The sequence below is a fragment of the Engystomops pustulosus genome, chromosome 9, assembly GCF_040894005.1.
Source record: "Engystomops pustulosus chromosome 9, aEngPut4.maternal, whole genome shotgun sequence".
In the NCBI taxonomy this organism is placed as follows: Eukaryota; Metazoa; Chordata; class Amphibia; order Anura; family Leptodactylidae; genus Engystomops; species Engystomops pustulosus.
The window spans coordinates 78980855-79000939 of NC_092419.1; the positions used below are offsets into that span (position 1 = coordinate 78980855).

Here is a 20085-nt window from a genome sequence, read left to right on the forward strand (position 1 = left end):
CAGTGAAGAATAGATTGCAGATGTTTGCATACATCTGCTAACTTATCAGAAGACATTCTTTTTCAATTAATTAACACATTTTATTCCCGAACCATGGTCCCTTTGAAAAATGCTCGAGTCTCCCATTGACTTCAATGGGGCTCGTTATTCGAGACGAGCACTCGAGCATCTGGAAAAGTTTGTCTCGAATAACGAGCACTCGAGCATTTTAGTGCTCGCTCATCTCTAATTTGCGGCGATTTCCCCTGAATTGCCACGGGTTTCTGGCGCACGCGGTCGGATTGTGGCGCATCGGCACCGACATGCACACGACGGAAATCGGGGTCCGTGGCCGAACGAAAACCCGACGGATTCGGAAAAATCGCCGCATTTAAAAAAAAATTGTGTTGCGGAGCTTGCACTTACCTTCACTCAGCCCGGCTCGGTGTCTTCCAGTGCGTTCCAGGAAACTTCAGCGCAGTAGCGCCACCTGGTGGACGTCGGAGGAACTGCCTTAATAAATCCCGGCCGGACCCGAATCCAGCGCAGAGAATGCGCCGGTGGATCGCGAATGGACCGGGTAAGAAAATTTGCCCCATTAGGTATCGCTGCGTCCAAAAATGCCCTATATATCAAAATATGATAACGTTTTTAACCGCGTTTAACCCCGTAGCGGAAAATCGCGCCCAAAGTCGAAAATGGCAATTTTTTGCCATTTTAAAAAAAATTTAAATTCCTTAAAAAGTGATCAAAAGGTCGTAAAGTCCTAAAAATTATAACATTGTAAACGTCATCAAAATCCACAAAAAAACGGCACCACCCACAGCTCCATACACCAAAGTATAAAAAAGTTATTAGTGCCAGAAGATGGCAAAATCCCCCAAAAAAATTTTGTACAGGAGGTTTTAATTTGTTTAAATGTATGAAAACATTATAAAACCTATATAAATTTGTTATCCCCGTAATCGTACCGACCCAAAGAATAAAGTAGACATGTCATTTGGGGTGTACAGTGAAATCCGTAAAATCCAAGCCCACAAGAATACGGCACAAATGCGTTGAAAACGCAAAAACGAAAAAGGGCTGCGGCGGGAAGGGGTTAATCTGTTGGCTGCGAACACTCAGACAATCTTCCCAGGACAGAGTTCACCAAATAAGACCAAATCTTCCTGCATTCCGAGGCAACTTAAGCCACACTTCATTGGCTATTTGGAACTGCGGGAAAAGTGAGAAGGTGTTAACAGAACTGCAGAGAAGCTACAACGAGAGATTGAATTTGCCCTCCATCTTTCAACTGTATTGGTGGCCTCAGGCGGCCGATACTATTGAAAGATGTGGAAGTACAGGAAGCAGTAAGTTACTGATTAAAATGCCATGTTGGCAATCCACGGTAAATAAGTGGATTTTGGTTGTAGTTTGGGCACTCAGTCTCCAAAAGGTTTGCCATCATTGGTTTAGACCATGTTTACACTGCACTGATTAAAAGAAGCAGCGATTAGTTGACAGTAAATATACATTTATGCATAGTGACATGTATTGGACACAAATCTTTTTGCTAAATTGTATTATCACCCAGTAAATGTGGTTTTATTTACCGCGATAATATGCCATGTCTCATTCCACTAACATGATATATATATATATGCTTTTTTACAGCCAGTATGTCACATACAGAAGACCAGAAGGATGATGAACGGAAACAGCACACCATAAAATCTAGCAGAAAGAAGATGGATACTTGTAGATCTGCGCAGGATGTCTGCCGTGACCCCAGCTCTATTGACCCTACTACCAGAGAGGAGCTACGCAGGTCTGCACAGTCATCTTCGAGCAGCGGATACCAGGATACCACAGCTGAAACCTCTGTGGTAGCAGCCGGCACCTCTGCCCAAGCATTCGCTGCCACCGTGCCCCTATCACTGGAGTCCTTCACGTTCCACCGCTCACTGGGTCAAGGAGGTTTTGCTCAAGTCTACCTAGCGACAGATAGGATCCGCAGAGAGCGTGTCGCCATCAAGGTCCTCGATAAAAGGGTTTACACTCAAGCTGGCTACAGCTTTGGAGAGCGCCACATCCTTCAACTCTCCCATGCCAGCCCATTTCTCATCCATGGGCTGGCCGCCTTCCACACTCTTAACTTTGTCTATTATGTGATGGAAGTGGCCACTAGAGGGGACCTGCATGATCTTATCCTAAAAATCTGTCCTCTTGATACAGTGACTGTAAGATTCATCATAGCAGAAGTGGTCTGTGGCACAGAATTCCTCCACAGCAAAGGGATTCTTCATCGAGATCTAAAGCCAGAAAATCTGCTCCTGACCACGGAAGGCCATATCAAAATCACTGATTTTGGCCTAGCTGTGAAAGGTGTTTCTAAGAGGATTACAGATGACTGTAGGGGGACGCCAGGATATGCAGCCCCAGAAATAATCCGTGGCTTACCACATGGGAGAGCCGTGGATTATTTTGCCATTGGTGTTACCCTTTATGGGCTGGTGACAGCAACGTTACCATTCCCTGGAGAAGGACCAAGAGATTGTGAGCAATCTGTCCTCTATCATGAACCACACTTCCCAGAGTCTCTTCCTCCTGACACAGTCAGCATTTTACAAGGACTGTTGTGCAAAGACCAGTTCCATCGCCTTGGAGTCAAAGGAGACATCAGGGAACATCAATTCTTCTCTGATATAAACTGGGAAGATGTGGAAGCTAGGAAGATGGCACCACCAGAGATCCTGAGGTCAGAAGCCATTGACCTCAATGTGGAAGATACTATGGACTATGCTGAACCACCACACTACATAAAATCTAAGTACCAAAAAATGTTCAACCAGTTCAGCTTTGTATGTCCAGAATGGTCAACACAGTATCACCCTGTCATCACCAGGAACTGGGTGGCCACACTCTTTAACAGATGGTCATCCCAATAGTAAGAACAGTCCAAGGACAATGGTGGTGGATGGCCCATTGCTCCCAGCCTAATTCTTCATCCCAATCTCCTAGTTCCTCCATAACCCCATGAAGACGCCCATGTAGCTTGCAGCTTGACCACCAGTATAGTATAATCAGTGGAGGCAACACTACTGCAATGGAGCAGGTAAGTAGTAGGACGACATCCATTACTCTTCTCATTGTAGTGCGCAGGGCAATGATGTGTATATAATGAATGATTTTTCTTCAGTATTAATGTGTATTAATCATTAGAAGTATCTGCTGCCATCTTATCTTAACACACCGACAGGCAGAGGGTAACCACAATCAATTATAGATGAGTCTCTTGCATGTAAGATGTAAAATATGGAATGATAGGTGTCCATAGCCATTGCTATATAAATGTGCATAGAATTAACTAGTGATTTAGGATTCTCTACGGAAATCCCAAATCTAGAATGAGCAGAGACTTCAGTAAATCAATTAAGGTCTCCGGATTTGTATGGTAGTAGATGTTGTGTCATGTATATTTGTATCCCGAGCTCCATGTTTAGTAATAATCACTTACATACATTTTCTGTTGTTTCTGTAGATCACTGCTCCAGTTCAAGGACTCGCTGTATCCTCCATAATGTGAGACATTTACTGAACTTGACCTGCAGGTAGCGTCTTGCGCCTTCATCCCCTGGAATTGACCTAAAGGTAGCGACTTGCTCCTTCACCCAAAGCAAATGGACTGCCTAAAGGTAGCATCTAGCATGTTTGCCTAGCGTCCATAGACCTTCTGAAGATAGCCTCTGGCTCCTTCACCCACTGCAAATGGACTACTAAGAGGTAGCATCTAGCATGTTTGCCTAGCGTCCATAGACCTTTTGAGGGTAGCCTCTGGCTCCTTCACCAACCGCAAATGGACTGCCAACAGGTAGCATCTAGCATGTTTGCCTGGCGTCCATAGACCTTCTGAAGGTAGCCTCTGGTTCCTTCAGCCACCGCAAATGGACTGCCTAAAGGTAGCATCTAGCATGTTTGCCTAGCGTCCATAGACCTTCTGAAGGTAGCCTCTGGCTCCTTCACCCACCGCAAATGGACTGCCTAAAGGTAGAATCTAGCATGTTTGCCTAGCATCCATAGACATTCTGAAGGTAACCTCTGGCTCCTTCACCCACCGCAAATGGACTGCCTAAAGGTAGCATCTAGCATGTTTGCCTAGCGTCCATAGACCTTCTGAAGGTAGCCTCTGGCTCCTTCACCCACCGCAAATGGACTGCCTAACGGTAGCATCTAGCATGTTTGCCTAGCGTCCATAGACCTTCTGAAGGTAGCCTCTGGCTCCTTCACCCACTGCAAATGGACTACCAAGAGGTAGCATCTAGCATGTTTGCCTAGCGTCCATAGACCTTTTGAGGGTAGCCTCTGGCTCCTTCACCAACCGCAAATGGACTGCCAACAGGTAGCATCTACCATGTTTGCCTGGCGTCCATAGACCTTCTGAAGGTAGCCTCTGGTTCCTTCAGCCACCGCAAATGGACTGCCTAAAGGTAGCATCTAGCATGTTTGCCTAGCGTCCATAGACCTTCTGAAGGTAGCCTCTGGCTCCTTCACCCACCGCAAATGGACTGCCTAAAGGTAGCATCTAGCATGGTTGCCTAGCGTCCATAGACGTTCTGAAGGTAGCCTCTGGCTCCTTCACCCACCGCAAATGGACTGCCGAAAGGTAGCATCTAGCATGTTTGCCTAGCGTCCATAGACCTTCTGAAGGTAGCCTCTGGCTCCTTCAACCACCGCAAATGGACTGCCTAACAGTAGCATCTAGCATGTTTGCCTAGCGTCGATAGACCTTCTGAAGGTAGCCTCTGGCTCCTTCACCCACCACAAATGGACTGCCAAAAGGTAGCATCTAGAATGTTTTCCTGGCGTCCATAGACCTTCTGAAGGTAGCCTCTGGCTCCTTCACTCACCGCAAATGGACTGCCAACAGGTAGCATCTAGCATGTTTGCCTAGTGTCCATAGACCTTCTGAAGGTAGCCTGTGGCTCCTTCACCCACCGCAAATGGACTGCCAACAGGTAGCATCTAGCATGTTTGCCTGGCGTCCATAGACCTTCTGAAGGTAGCCTCTGGCTCCTTCACCCCTCGCAAATGGACTGCCAAGAGGTAGCATCTAGCATGTTTGCCTAGCATCCATAGACCTTCTGAAGGTAGCCTCTGGCTCCTTCACCCACCGCAAATGAACTGCCAACAGGTAGCATCTCGCATGTTTGCCTGGTGTCCATAGACCTTCTGAAGGTAGCCTCTGGCTCCTTCACCCACCGCAAATGGACTGCCTAAAGGTAGAATCTAGCATGTTTGCCTAGCGTCCATAGACCTTCTGAAGGTAGCCTCTGGCTCCTTCACCCACCGCAAATGGACTGCCTAAAGGTAGCATCTAGCATGTTTGCCTAGCGTCCATAGACCTTCTGAAGGTAGCCTCTGGCTCCTTCACCCACCGCAAATGGACTGCCTAAAGGTAGCATCTAGCATGTTTGCCTAGCGTCCATAGACCTTCTGAAGGTAGCCTCTGGCTCCTTCACCCACCGCAAATGGACTGCCTAACGGTAGCATCTAGCATGTTTGCCTAGCGTCCATAGACCTTCTGAAGGTAGCCTCTGGCTCCTTCACCCACCGCAAATGGACTGCCAACAGGTAGCATCTCGAATGTTTTCCTGGCGTCCATAGACCTTCTGAAGGTAGCCTCTGGCTCCTTCATCCACCGCAAATGGACTGCCTAAAGGTAGCATCTAGCATGTTTGCCTAGCAACCATAGACCTTCTGAAGGTAGCCTCTGGCTCCTTCACCCTCCGCAAATGGACTGCCTAAAGGTAGCATCTAGCATGTTTGCCTAGCGTCCATAGACCTTCTGAAGGTAGCCTCTGGCTCCTTCACCCACCGCAAATGGACTGCATAACGGTAGCATCTAGCATGTTTGCCTAGCGTCCATAGACCTTCTGAAGGTAGCCTCTGGCTCCTTCACCCACCGCAAATGGACTGCCAACAGGTAGCATCTCGAATGTTTTCCTGGCGTCCATAGACCTTCTGAAGGTAGCCTCTGGCTCGTTCACCCACCGAAATTGGACTGCCTAAAGGTAGCATCTAGCATGTTTGCCTAGCGTCCATAGACCTTCTGAAGGTAGCCTCTGGCTCCTTCACCCACCGCAAATGGACTGCCGACAGGTAGCATCTTGCATGTTTGCCTAGCGTCCATAGACCTTCCGAAGGTAGCCTCTGGCTCCTTCTTCCACCGCAAATGGACTGCCAACAGGTAGCATCTTGCATGTTTGCCTAGCGTCCATAGACCTTCTGAAGGTAGCCTCAGACTCCTTCACCCACCGCAAATGGAATGCCATCAGGAATCATCTTGCATGTTTGCCTAGCGTCCATGAAAACCTCCATCAGTGACCATCAGGCTCTAGCATTAGCGAGAGCATAGACCCAGTCAAGAAGGTAGCACATGAAGAAGTCATAAAGACCTGTGTTTTTTTCCACCAAGACGTCTTCTAATCCTTCCTTGGGCAACACAGAGGCTCAGTGGTTAGCACTGTGGCCTTGCAGCATCTGGGTCCAGATAGCTCATGGACAGCGCTGCATGGAGTTAGTATATTCTCCCTGTGTTTGCGTGGGTTTCCTCCGGGCACTCCGGTTTCCTCCCACATCCCAAAAATATACTGAAAGGTTAATTGGCTTCTCTCCAAATTGTCCCAAAGAATTAATGATGGTTGTCCCTGCACAACACCAACATCGGCAGGAGATAGATCCATCATAAAATAAAAGATTCATTTGATGATTTTAAATACAATTGATGATTTCTGTCTTTCATTATATAGATCATTTACTGCAATATGTGTCCATAGAGCTTAGGCTAGGAGAGATAGCTGTTTTTCAGCATCTGAGGGGTTCATTATAAAGGTATCATGTAAAACAAATGTATTGTATAGGGGCAAGGTATATTACATTTTCATCCTCTTTAAATAAAGAAGTTAAATGTGGGGTTGGCTGGATAGTGTCATGTAAGAAACAAGAATTCTCCAGCCTAACTCCATGAATACAGCATCTGGGTATATCCAACATAGAGGAGAATTGCAGAGACGTTCTGAAGGTAGCCTCTGGCACCTTTACCCACTGCAAATGGACTGCAAACAGGTAGTGTAGCATCCTGCATTTCCCGCAGTGAGCAGAATTAAACCAGGATTTAACCGGATTTCAACACATCATACTATATGTAAGTAACATATCACTAATCTTGGCCACAAATAATGCTGTTTATAGCAATTACTATCATCTTCCCCCATATTCTTATATCTCCACCATTATCCCAATATTTACCCACCTACTAATGAATTCTCGATATCAACATCTCTTCTGACTACTCTAATCTACAAACTATCCACCTGACCCGCTCTCAACCACCTCCTCCACCCTCTCTCTGTAGAGCATTATGGATTGCATGTTCCATATGCAACAAAGTCACTGATAATCATGACCTCTTTATTTCTCGGAAACTGTCTTTAATGGGCCTGGCGGAAACATGGTTAAATCCTTCAGACACTGTTTCCTCTGCTGCGCTGTGTTATGGTGACCTCTGCTTTACACACACTCCCCGGAGCTGCAAAAAATAGGAATCGGAATAGAATAGCCTCTGCTTCCTTCACCCACCGCAAATGGACTGCCAACAGGTAGCATCTAGCATGATTGCCTAGTGTCCATAGACCTTCTGAAGGTAGCCTTTGGCTCATTCACCCACCGCAAATGGACTGCCAACAGGTAGCATCTCGCATGTTTGCCTGGCGTCCATAGACCTTCTAAAGGTAGCCTCTGGCTCCTTCACCCAACGCAAATGGACTGCCTAACGGTAGCATCTAGCATGATTGCCTAGCATCCATAGACCTTCTGAAGGTAGCATTTGGCTCATTCACCAACCGCAAATGGACTGCCAACAGGTAGCATCTCGCATGTTTTCCTGGCATCCATACACCTTCTGAAAGTAGCCTCTGGCTCCTTCACCCACCGCAAATGGACTGCCAAGTGGTAGCATCTAGCATGTTTGCCTAGCGTCCATAGACCTTCTGAAGGTAGCCTCTGGCTCCTCCACCCACCGCAAATGGACTGCCTAAAGGTAGCATCTAACATGTTTGCCTAGCGTCCATAGACCTTCTGAAGGTTGCCTCTGGCTCCTTCACCCACCGAAAATGGACTGCCTAAAGGTAGCATCTAACATGTTTGCCTAGCGTCCATAGACCTTCTGAAGGTAGCCTCTGGCTCCTTCACCCACCGCAAATGGACTGCCTAAAGGTTGCATCTAGCATGTTTGCCTAGCGTCCATAGACCTTCTGAAGGTTGCCTCTGGCTCCTTCACCCACCGCAAATGGACTGCCTAAAGGTAGCATCTAACATGTTTGCCTAGCGTCCATAGACCTTCTGAAGGTAGCCTCTGGCTCCTTCACCCACCGCAAATGGACTGCCTAAAGGTAGAATCTAGCATGTTTGCCTAGCGTCCATAGACCTTCTGAAGGTAGCCTCTGGCTCCTTCACCCACCGCAAATGGACTGCCTAAAGGTAGCATCTAACATGTTTGCCTAGCGCCCATAGACCTTCTGAAGGTTGCCTCTGGCTCCTCCACCCACCGCAAATGGACTGCCTAAAGGTAGCATCTAGCATGTTTGCCTAGCGTCCATAGACCTTCTGAAGGTAGCCTCTGGCTCCTTCACCCACCGCAAATGGACTGCCAAGTGGTAGCATCTAGCATGTTTGCCTAGCGTCCATAGACCTTCTGAAGGTAGCCTCTTTTGTTCTACCAACATGGATTACTATAACTAGCAGTGGCAGGGGCCCTCTGTGGGGATAGAGGCCCTGGTCATAGAGTAAGTGGCAAGAGGAAAAACTAAGAAACAGCAAGATTTGTCCAAATTCTCCTCTTGAAGCAGGCTGACCATCCATAGAGTAAATTACAGCCTATTCATATGATTGTTCTCATTGGGGCACATTTACCTACCCGATCCAGTTGCGATCCCGCGGTGTGTTCTCCGACGAGGATTCGGCTCTCTGCGCCCAATGTCCACCAGGTGTCGCTCCTTCTTCTTCCTGGTCCATGTAAGTGCATGTCAAGCGACACAAATTCTTTTTTAAATATCGCGCTTTTTCCGAATCTGTCGGGTTTTACGATGGCCACACCCCCAATTTCCGTTGCATGCATGCCGGCGCCAATGCGCCACAATCCGATCGCGTGCGCCAAAAACCCGGGACAATTCGGCGCAAAACAGTAATATTCGGGAAACCCGACGGAAAAACGCAATTCGGGCCCTTAGTAAATGACTCCCATTGTGCTGACGCCCATTTAGCTAAAAATGAGGAAAAAAGAACTTGATGGATCAGATTTTTAGCAAAATTCTTATTGAATTCCTCTTAGTTCAAAACCATTCACCCATCTCCAGCTGTGAGCTGACAACGTGCTTAGATTATCAGCATCATGGTTTATATACACTTTCATTTACCTTCTGAACTTTGTACTAGTATTTGACATAATAGAAAGAGAGATCACAGATAAGAGATCAATGAGATTCATATTACACATGACATTCTCAGCACTGCTATAACAGCCATAACAAACACTATCAGGTCTCCTATAGGCCTCCCTCCCTCATCCCTGAAAATGCTGTATTTTTGTCATATCTTATTTAATATTTGATCCAAGTGGTTTTGCTCAGAAAACAATTATAAAATTAAGGACCTTGGGAAAGCTGGGTTCATGCTGGCTGCCGTTCATAAACACATTACATGGAGCTTCCTGAACTGTCCAGACAGGGCTAATCAATCTGAGCTGGATGACTCATATACAACAGCTAGGGGAAGGCTCAGTGATTGATTACTTCTGCCTGTCAGGGACAACACAGGGAACAGGGACAACACAGGGAAAACAGCGTTTTCTCAAGTAGTGCATAATTAGAGTAAGAGGAGGGGTGTAGTTTATTGGCCCCCTCAGGATTCCCCATTGAACCTACTATCATGCTTTTGGGTAAGCATTAACCATTTACGTGTATTGTGGGAGCCGGAAGGCACCTCCGGTCTCCACTCCATATAGGATTGACTGAGGATAGCAATCTTTTTTATACTCCTGTCTGCATTACTAATTATCGATCAGACCTTTGAGTCTGAATTGTTTCTTATTCATTTTTGGTTCCTGGGCTTTCTGAGGGCACTTGTGTATTCCATGGTTGCCCCAATTTCCATCAGAGACCACTTGTTTTCCCCTTTTTTTATTCCCTATTTTATGGTATATAACTTTGAATTGTATGTATTATCACTTCAATAAAGTATATTATGAATTTTTATTGATGGTCTTTGCGGCTCTCCTTGTTTGGGTTTTTAAGAAACCCTGAGTTCAGGGATTAAATAAGATATGTTTCTACATCAGTGTCGCTATAGCATTCTCAAGGTATGTTTGGTTCATACTGCATGCAATCTAGTGGTAGATTTCATAACTTCTGCAAGATATGTGAAGGCGTTCTTAGAAAATTGCAGTAAATAGCATAAAACTCCCAAAAAAAGCAGAAAGTTTATTTTTTTCCGCTACTATGATGGAAAGCAACCTCTCTACATTGAAGTCAACAGGGAACATAAGGTGAACGGAGACTTTCAATTCACTTCGTTGTTAGTTTCCATGAAAAAAATTGTAGTGTGCAATGGAAACCCCTGACACAGGCTTTATATGTCTGCTTTCACTATGGAGGCAAGAGTATATGGCGCACCATCAATAAATGCCTGCTAAAACGTCTAGGTTCATATTTAAGGCGCACCAGATTATAAGGTGCACCTGATTAAAAGGATGAATGACCAGCAGTTGGCAAACATGTGCACAGTTCAAGGCAGCTATTGTCTGTAAGTACGGTTCATATATAAGGCACACTGGACTATAAGGCGCACCTTTGATTTATGAGAAAATCAAAGGATATTTTGTGCGCCTTATAGTCCGAAAAATATGGTAAGTTGTTTGGTGTAAATATAGTGAAAGAATGTCAGACAAGAATCCTCATGTGGAGCAGCACCGAAAGGAAATAAAAACCAGGTGCAAAAATCTTCCAAACGGGTTCAGACACAACCCACCGTATTAGTAAAGTTGGTGATGAAGAAGCACTCCATATCGTGAAAAAATATTAGCTTTATTCCACCGTGAAAAACATGCAACGTTTCACCTTATCAATAAAGGCATTTTCAAGCATCCAGTGTAAAAAATTGAGTGGTTTATATAGAGGGTGAACTAATCACCACAACATGTGTACATAAGTGACGTCATCAGTACTTCCGTAAATATAAAGTTCCGTGAATATAAACATTCTATTAAAAACAAGTGTTAAAACATGCCTACACATAGCGATATATCATTAAATGACCATCCATAATATGCAAGTATACAAAAACACCAATTCAGGTAAGTATATGGAAACTACTAAGGGAGACTCACATGCCTTCAACGTGAGAAGACCTACGTGTCTCCATGGTGATCGTGACTCCACCTAGGGCGTATTGGTATGCGTGGGAATCAATCCCAGCCCCAAAGTCCTGTGATTCTACTATATAAGTGCAAAATTTAAAAACCAAATCAAACATACAGATATAAATTCTTATTGTTATAAGAGACATATGTCAAAAAATACATATTAATACCGATCTCCAATCGGACATCTAATAGCGATTTTTTTATGTGTGGACATGCGCATATTAGTCCCAGTATCCAATGTCGCCATCCTGGATAGTGGAATGTCTGCCCCAACTAGAAAGTATCCGCCCCGGGTGTCAAAGGAGGGACAGAGACGATCCACACGGGACTCAACGGAGAACGCAGAAGAGCGGTCCATCAGTGAGGAGGCATTATCATTAGAGATGAGCGAACATACTCGTCCGAGCTTGATGCTCGTTCGAGCATTAGCGTACTCGAAACTGCTCGTTGCTCGGACGAATACTTCGCCCGCTCGAGAAAATGGCATCTCCCGCCGTTTTGCTTTTTGGCGGCCAGAAACAGAGCCAATCACAAGCCAAGAGACTCTGCACTCCACCCAGCATGACGTGGTACCCTTACACTTCGATAGCAGTGGTTGGCTGGCCAGATCAGGTGACCCTGGAATAGACTAGCCCCTGCCTGCGCTGCTCGGATCATTCTGTGTCTGGATGCCGCTAGGGAGAGAGCTGCTGCTGGTCAGGGAAAGCGTTAGGGTGTTCTATTAGAATAGTGTTAGGCAGGAGTGATTCTACAAGAACCCAACAGCCCTTCTTAGGGCTACAATAACGTTTTATTTTACTCTTTTTTGTTTGCTTGTGGCTGGGTTTGCTGGCACTAGTAGTGCAGCTAGTACCATACTGTGAGGAATTTGCTGGGAGACCTGCGACCGTTGTGTTTAGCTCTTAGTGACACGCATATCCACCTCAAACACCGAAGTGGGACAATTTATTAGGGGTTTGAGTAGAATTAGGCAGAGTCTGCTGATTTTTTTTTTTTTTTACCTTTATTTCATTTTATAGCTCAAACTCATCTTGCAAAGCACAAAATCCAGTTGTGTGCTGTCAGTGTAGGTTAGAAACTAGCCATAGCAATAGGATAGCATCGTTTTGTTAAAAAAAAATAAACACAAAAATTTTTTTTTTTCAAGTTTACACTTTAATTTGGAAAATGTTTAACCCGAGGGCTAGGGGTAGAGGACGAGGGCGTGGACGTCGGCGTCCAACTACTGCAGGGGTCAGAGGCCGTGGTCCTGGGCGGGGTGAGACACCACCTGCTGATGGGGGAGCAGGGGAACGCCGCAGAGGTACACTCCCTAGGTTCATCATGTTTCAAGTTACTGGGACTCGTGGTAGAGCACTGTTGAGGCCAGAACAGTGCGAAGAGGTGATGTCGTGGATTGCGGACAATGCTTCTAGCCATTTGTCCACCAGTCAGTCTTCCACGCAGTCCACCCATGTCACCGAAATCGGCACTCCTCCAGCTCCTCCACCTCAGCCTCCTTCCCCCCAGTCTGCCCCCTCCCACCAAAATTTGGCATTTGAACCGGCATACTCTGAGGAACTGTTTTCTGGACCCTTCCCACAGTCACAAACCACTTGTCCTGCTGCTGCTGAGCTATTTTCCGATGCCCAGGTTTTCCACCAGTCGCAGTCTGTGGGTGATGATGACATTATTCACGTAGTGGAAGAAGTGTGTAAAGAGGTGTCAGACGATGAGGAGACACGGTTGTCAGACAGTGGTGAAGTTGTTGTCAGGGCAGGAAGTCGGATGGGGGAGCAGACTGAGGGATCGGAGGATGATGAGTTGACAGACCCAAGCTGGGTTGATAGGCCGGGTGAACACAGTGCTTCTGAGACGGAGGCGAGTCCTATAGCAGAACAGGTTGGAAGAGGCAGTGGTGGGGCCGGATGGAGAGGCAGGGCCAGAGCTGGTGCATCAGCGCCAAATGTTGCCCGTAGTCAAGCTCCCGTGGCGAGGGCTAGATTTTCAGAAGTCTGGAGGTTCTTTAAAGAAACACCGGATGACCGACGGACTGTGGTGTGCAACCTTTGCCAAACCAGGATCAGCAGGGGTTCCACCTAGAGATGAGCGAACATGCTCGTCCGAGCTTGATGCTCGAAACTGCTTGTACTCGAAACTGCTCGTTGCTCGGACGAATACTTCGCCCGCTCGAGAAAATGGCAGCTCCCGCCGTTTTGCTTTTTGGCGGCCAGAAACAGAGCCAATCACAAGCCAGGAGACTCTGCACTCCACCCAGCATGACGTGGTACCCTTACACGTCGATAGCAGTGGTTGGCTGGCCAGATCAGGTGACCCTGGGATAGACTAGCCGCTGCCCGCGCTGCTCGGATCATTCTGTGTCTGGATGCCGCTAGGGAGAGAGCTGCTGCTGGTCAGGGAAAGCGTTAGGGTGTTCTATTAGCTTACTGTTAGGCAGGAGTGATTCTCCAAGAACCCAACAGCCCTTCTTAGGGCTACAATAACGTTCTACTTTTTTTTTTTTTTATTTACATCTAGTACCATTTTGTGAGGAATTAGCAGGGGGACTTGCTACCGTTGTGTTTAGCTCTTAGTGGCACACATATCCACCTCAAACACCAAAGTGGGAAAATTTAGTAGGGGTTGGATTTCAATTAGGCACAGTCTGCCATTTTTCCTTTTTTATTTTACGTTTATTTTGTTTAATAACTCAGTGTCATCTCATCTGGCATAGTAGTGTGCTTTCATACTTGGCTAGAAAATAGCCATAGGAGAATCCAAACGGCTTACGCCTACAGTAGCGTTATATATTTGATTTCTGGTTGATCTGCTGGTGGCTGTACTTGCTGCAGTGCATCTACTAGCCAATTGTGAGCAATTTGTAGTGAGACTTGCGACCGCTGTGTTTTGCGCTTAGTGACGCACATATCCATTGCAAAGACCGAAGTGGGAAAATTTAGTAGGGGTTGGATTTCAATTAGGCACAGTCTGCCATTTGTCCTTTTTTATTTTACGTTTATTTTGTTTAATAACTCAGTGTCATCTCATCTGGCATAGTAGTGTGCTTTCATACTTGGCTAGAAAATAGCCATAGGAGAATCCAAACGGCTTACGCCTACAGTAGCGTTATATATTTGATTTCTGGTTGATCTGCTGGTGGCTGTACTTGCTGCAGTGCATCTACTAGCCAATTGTCAGCAATTTGTAGTGAGACTTGCGACCGCTGTGTTTTGCGCTTAGTGACGCACATATCCATTGCAAAGACCGAAGTGGGAAAATTTAGTAGGGGTTGGATTTCAATTAGGCACAGTCTGCCATTTGTCCTTTTTTATTTTACGTTTATTTTGTTTAATAACTCAGCGTCATCTCATCTGGCATAGTAGTGTGCTTTCATACTTGGCTAGAAAATAGCCATAGGAGAATCCAAACGGCTTACGCCTACAGTAGCGTTATATATTTGATTTCTGGTTGATCTGCTGGTGGCTGTACTTGCTGCAGTGCATCTACTAGCCAATTGTCAGCAATTTGTAGTGAGACTTGCGACCGCTGTGTTTTGCGCTTAGTGACGCACATATCCATTGCAAAGACCGAAGTGGGAAAATTTAGTAGGGGTTGGATTTCAATTAGGCACAGTCTGCCATTTGTCCTTTTTTATTTTACGTTTATTTTGTTTAATAACTCAGCGTCATCTCATCTGGCATAGTAGTGTGCTTTCATACTTGGCTAGAAAATAGCCATAGGAGAATCCAAACGGCTTACGCCTACAGTAGCGTTATATATTTGATTTCTGGTTGATCTGCTGGTGGCTGTACTTGCTGCAGTGCATCTACTAGCCAATTGTGAGCAATTTGTAGTGAGACTTGCGACCGCTGTGTTTTGCGCTTAGTGACGCACATATCCATTGCAAAGACCGAAGTGGGAAAATTTAGTAGGGATTGGATTTCAATTAGGCACAGTCTGCCATTTGTCCTTTTTTATTTTACGTTTATTTTGTTTAATAACTCAGCGTCATCTCATCTGGCATAGTAGTGTGCTTTCATACTTGGCTAGAAAATAGCCATAGGAGAATCCAAACGGCTTACGCCTACAGTAGCGTTATATATTTGATTTCTGGTTGATCTGCTGGTGGCTGTACTTGCTGCAGTGCATCTACTAGCCAATTGTGAGCAATTTGTAGTGAGACTTGCGACCGCTGTGTTTTGCGCTTAGTGACGCACATATCCATTGCAAAGACCGAAGTGGGAAAATTTAGTAGGGGTTGGATTTCAATTAGGCACAGTCTGCCATTTGTCCTTTTTTATTTTACGTTTATTTTGTTTAATAACTCAGCGTCATCTCATCTGGCATAGTAGTGTGCTTTCATACTTGGCTAGAAAATAGCCATAGGAGAATCCAAACGGCTTACGCCTACAGTAGCGTTATATATTTGATTTCTGGTTGATCTGCTGGTGGCTGTACTTGCTGCAGTGCATCTACTAGCCAATTGTCAGCAATTTGTAGTGAGACTTGCGACCGCTGTGTTTTGCGCTTAGTGACGCACATATCCATTGCAAAGACCGAAGTGGGAAAATTTAGTAGGGGTTGGATTTCAATTAGGCACAGTCTGCCATTTGTCCTTTTTTATTTTACGTTTATTTTGTTTAATAACTCAGCGTCATCTCATCTGGCATAGTAGTGTGCTTTCATACTTGGCTAGAAAATAGCCATAGGAGAATCCAAACGGCTTACGCCTACAGTAGCGTTATATATTTGATTTCTGGTTGATCTGCTGGTGGCTGTACTTGCTGCAGTGCATCTACTAGCCAATTGTCAGCAATTTGTAGTGAGACTTGCGACCGCTGTGTTTTGCGCTTAGTGACGCACATATCCATTGCAAAGACCGAAGTGGGAAAATTTAGTAGGGGTTGGATTTCAATTAGGCACAGTCTGCCATTTGTCCTTTTTTATTTTACGTTTATTTTGTTTAATAACTCGGTGTCATCTCATCTGGCATAGTAGTGTGCTTTCATACTTGGCTAGAAAATAGCCATAGCAATAGGATAGCATTGTTTGGTTTTAAAAACTCAAAAACACAAAAAAAAAAAAAACACAAAAAAAAGTTAAAAAAAAATTAAAGCTATAACTCTCATTTTAAAAATGTTTAACCCGAGGGCTAGGGGTAGAGGACGAGGGCGGGGACGTGGGCGTCCAACTACTGCAGGGGTCAGAGGCCGTGGTCCTGGCCGGGGTGAGACACCACCTGCTTATGAGGGAGCAGGGGAACGCCGCAGAGCTACACTCCCTAGGTTCATGTCTGAAGTTACTGGGACTCGTGGTAGAGCACTGTTGAGGCCAGAACAGTGCGAACAGGTGATGTCGTGGATTGCTGACAATGCTTCGAGCAATTTGTCCACCAGTCAGTCTTCCACGCAGTCCACCCATGTCACCGAAATCGCCACTCCTCCAGCTCCTGCACCTCAGCCTCCTCCCCTCCAGTCTGCCCCCTCCCAGGAAAATTTGGCATTTGAACCGGCATACTCTGAGGAACTGTTTTCTGGACCCTTCCCACAGTCACAAACCACTTGTCCGGTTGCTGCTGAGCAATTTTCCGATGCCCAGGTTTTCCACCAGTCACAGTCTGTGGGTGATGATGACCTTCTTGACGTAGTGGAAGTGTGTAAAGAGGTGTCCGACGATGAGGAGACGCGGTTGTCAGACAGTGGGGAAGTTGTTGTCAGGGCAGGAAGTCCGAGGGGGGAGCAGACTGAGGGATCGGAGGATGATGAGGTGACAGACCCAAGCTGGGTTGAGAGGCCGGGTGAACACAGTGCTTCTGAGACGGAGGAGAGTCCTCGACCAGAACAGGTTGGAAGAGGCAGTGGTGGGGCCAGACGGAGAGGCAGGGCCAGAGCTGGTGCATCAGCGCCAAATGTGTCAACTAGTGAAGCTCCCGTGGCGAGGGCTCTTGCGGCGAGGGCTAGATCTTCAGAAGTCTGGAGGTTCTTTAAGGAAACACCGGATGACCGACGGACTGTGGTGTGCAACATTTGCCAAACCAGGCTCAGCAGGGGTTCCACCACTACTAGCTTAACTACCACCAGTATGCGCAGGCATATGAATGCTAAACACCCCACTCAGTGGCAACAAGCCCGTTCACCTCCGGCCGTGCACACCACTGCTCCTTCCCCTGTGTCAGCTGATAGTCAGCCCCCTGCCAAGGACCCTGCCACAAAAACCCCATCGTCGCCTCCACGATCCTCCACAGCATCCACCAGCGTTCAGCTCTCCATACCCCAGACGCTGGAGCGGAAACGCAAATATAGTGCAACCCACCCGCACGCCCAAGCCCTTAATGTGCACATCTCCAGATTGCTTAGTCTGGAGATGCTGCCCTATAGGCTAGTAGAGACCGAGGCCTTTCGCAACCTCATGGCGGCGGCCGCCCCTCGGTATTCGGTCCCCAGCCGCCACTACTTTTCCCGATGTGCCGTCCCAGCCCTGCACCAGCACGTGTCAGACAACATCACCCGTGCCCTGACCAACGCCGTTTCTGACAAGGTCCACCTGACCACGGACACGTGGACGAGTGCTGCCGGGCAGGGCCACTATATATATCGCTGACGGCACATTGGGTTAACTTGGTGGAGGCTGGGACCGAGTCTGACCCTGGGGCTGGTCATATACTGCCGACGCCGAGGATTGCGGGGCCTACCTCGGTCCAGGTGTTTCAGGCCTACTATGCCTCCTCCTCCTCCCACCCCTCCTCCACCTCCTCCTCCGAACTACCATCCGTGGGCACGGCGCCATCAGTCGGTAGCTCTAGGCACAGCAGCAGTGCCGTTGCTAAGCGACAGCAGGCGGTGCTCAAACTGCTGAGCCTAGGCGATAAAAGGCACACCGCCCAAGGGCTATTACAGGGCATCACGGCGCAGACTGATCTGTGGCTGGCACCGCTGAACCTGAAGCCAGGCATGGTTGTGTGTGACAACGGCCGTAACCTGGTGGCGGCTCTGCAACTCGGCAGACTGACACATGTGCCATGCCTGGCCCATGTGTTAAATCTGATAGTTCAGCGTTTCCTCAAGACATACCCCAATCTGTCAGATTTGCTCACGAAGGTGCGCCGCATCTGTGCGCATTTCAGGAAGTCCAGCACAGATGCTGCCACTCTCAGGGCAGCGCAGCGCCGCCTCCAACTGCCCGCTCACCGACTGTTGTGCGACGTGCCCACGAGGTGGAATTCAACACTGACCATGTTATCCAGAGTTTACCAGCAGCGCCGAGCCATTGTAGACTGCCAGATGTCAACTTCCACCAGAACTGGTAGTCAGGTCAGTCAGCTTCCTCAAGTCTACAATGAGGAGTGGACGTGGATGTCTGATATCTGTCAGGTGCTGAGTAACTTTGAGGAGTCAACACAGATGGTCAGTGGCGATGCCGCCATCATCAGCCTCACCATCCCGCTGCTTGGCCTGTTGAAAAACTCTCTGATCAGCATGAAGTCGGAAGCTTTGCGCTCGTCACAAGAGACGGGGGAAGAAGATTCCCTTGTTGATAGCCAAAGCACCCTTAGGTCTGTTTCTCAGCGCATATCGGAGGAGGTGGAGGTGGAGGAGGATGAGGAGGAAGAGGAGGAGAATGTTGGCGAGACACAAGAGGGGACCATTGTTGAGTCCTTTACTGTTCAGCGTGTATGGGCAGAAGAAGAGGAGTTGGAGGAGTTGGAGGAGGAGGAAATGGACAGTCAGGCCAGTGAGGGGAGTGAATTCTTACGCGTTGGTACTCTGGCGCATATGGCAGATTTCATGCTAGGCTGCCTATCCCGTGACCCTCGCGTTCAAAGAATTTATTCCAGCACCGATTACTGGGTGTTCACTCTCCTGGACCCACGGTACAAGCAAAATCTTTCCACTCTCATCCCTGCAGAGGAAAGGAGTGTGAGAATGCATGAATACCAGCAGGCCCTGGTGCAAAAGCTGAAACAGTATTTCCCTTCTGACAGCGCTAGCGGCAGAGTGCGTAGTTCTGCGGGACAAGTAGCGAGGGAGAGTAGGCGAGCAGGCAGCTTGTCCAGCACTGGCAAGGGTACGCTTTACAAGGCTTTTGCCAGCTTTATGTCACCCCAGCAAGACACTGTCACCTGTCCCCAGTCTCGGCAGAGTAGGGCTGATCTTTACAGAAAGATGGTGAGGGAGTACGTAGCTGACCATACCATCGTCCTAAATGATCACACAGCTCCCTACAACTACTGGGTTTCAAAGCTGGACATGTGGCACGAACTGGCGCTGTACGCCTTGGAGGTTCTTGCCTGCCCTGCCGCTAGCGTCTTGTCCGAGCGGGTTTTCAGTGCAGCTGGTGGCATCATCACCGATAAGCGTACACGCCTGTCGACTGACAGCGCTGACAGGCTGACGCTTATTAAGATGAATAAAGCCTGGATTTCTCATAATTTCCAATCTCCACCAGGTGAAGGAAGCTCAACCTGAATAATTGATCCACTCCTCCTCCTCCTCATTTTCCTCCTTCTCCTCCTCTTTGTACAGTAAAGCAGAGGAAACTGGCTATTTTTTGACAGGGCCCACTGGCTCTTGCTATAGTACTTTATGCATTTAATTTTTCTGGAGGGCCACCGACCCGGTCCTCTGTTTTAAACAATTTTTGGGAGTGCCACATACAGGCACTCAATCTAT

At 47.2% G+C, this 20085-nt stretch overlaps 1 protein-coding gene across 1 annotated transcript; it reads left to right on the forward strand.

Moving 5' to 3' along the window:
- The first annotated feature begins 1640 nt into the window (after positions 1-1640).
- LOC140076459 (protein kinase C delta type-like) lies at positions 1641-5318 on the forward strand. Its single transcript, XM_072122987.1, has 2 exons — positions 1641-3076; positions 3503-5318. The coding sequence occupies exon 1, from the start codon at positions 1641-1643 to the stop codon at positions 2907-2909; it is 1269 nt and encodes a 422-aa protein (XP_071979088.1). The 3' UTR covers positions 2910-3076; positions 3503-5318.
- Positions 5319-20085: the final 14767 nt, after the last annotated feature.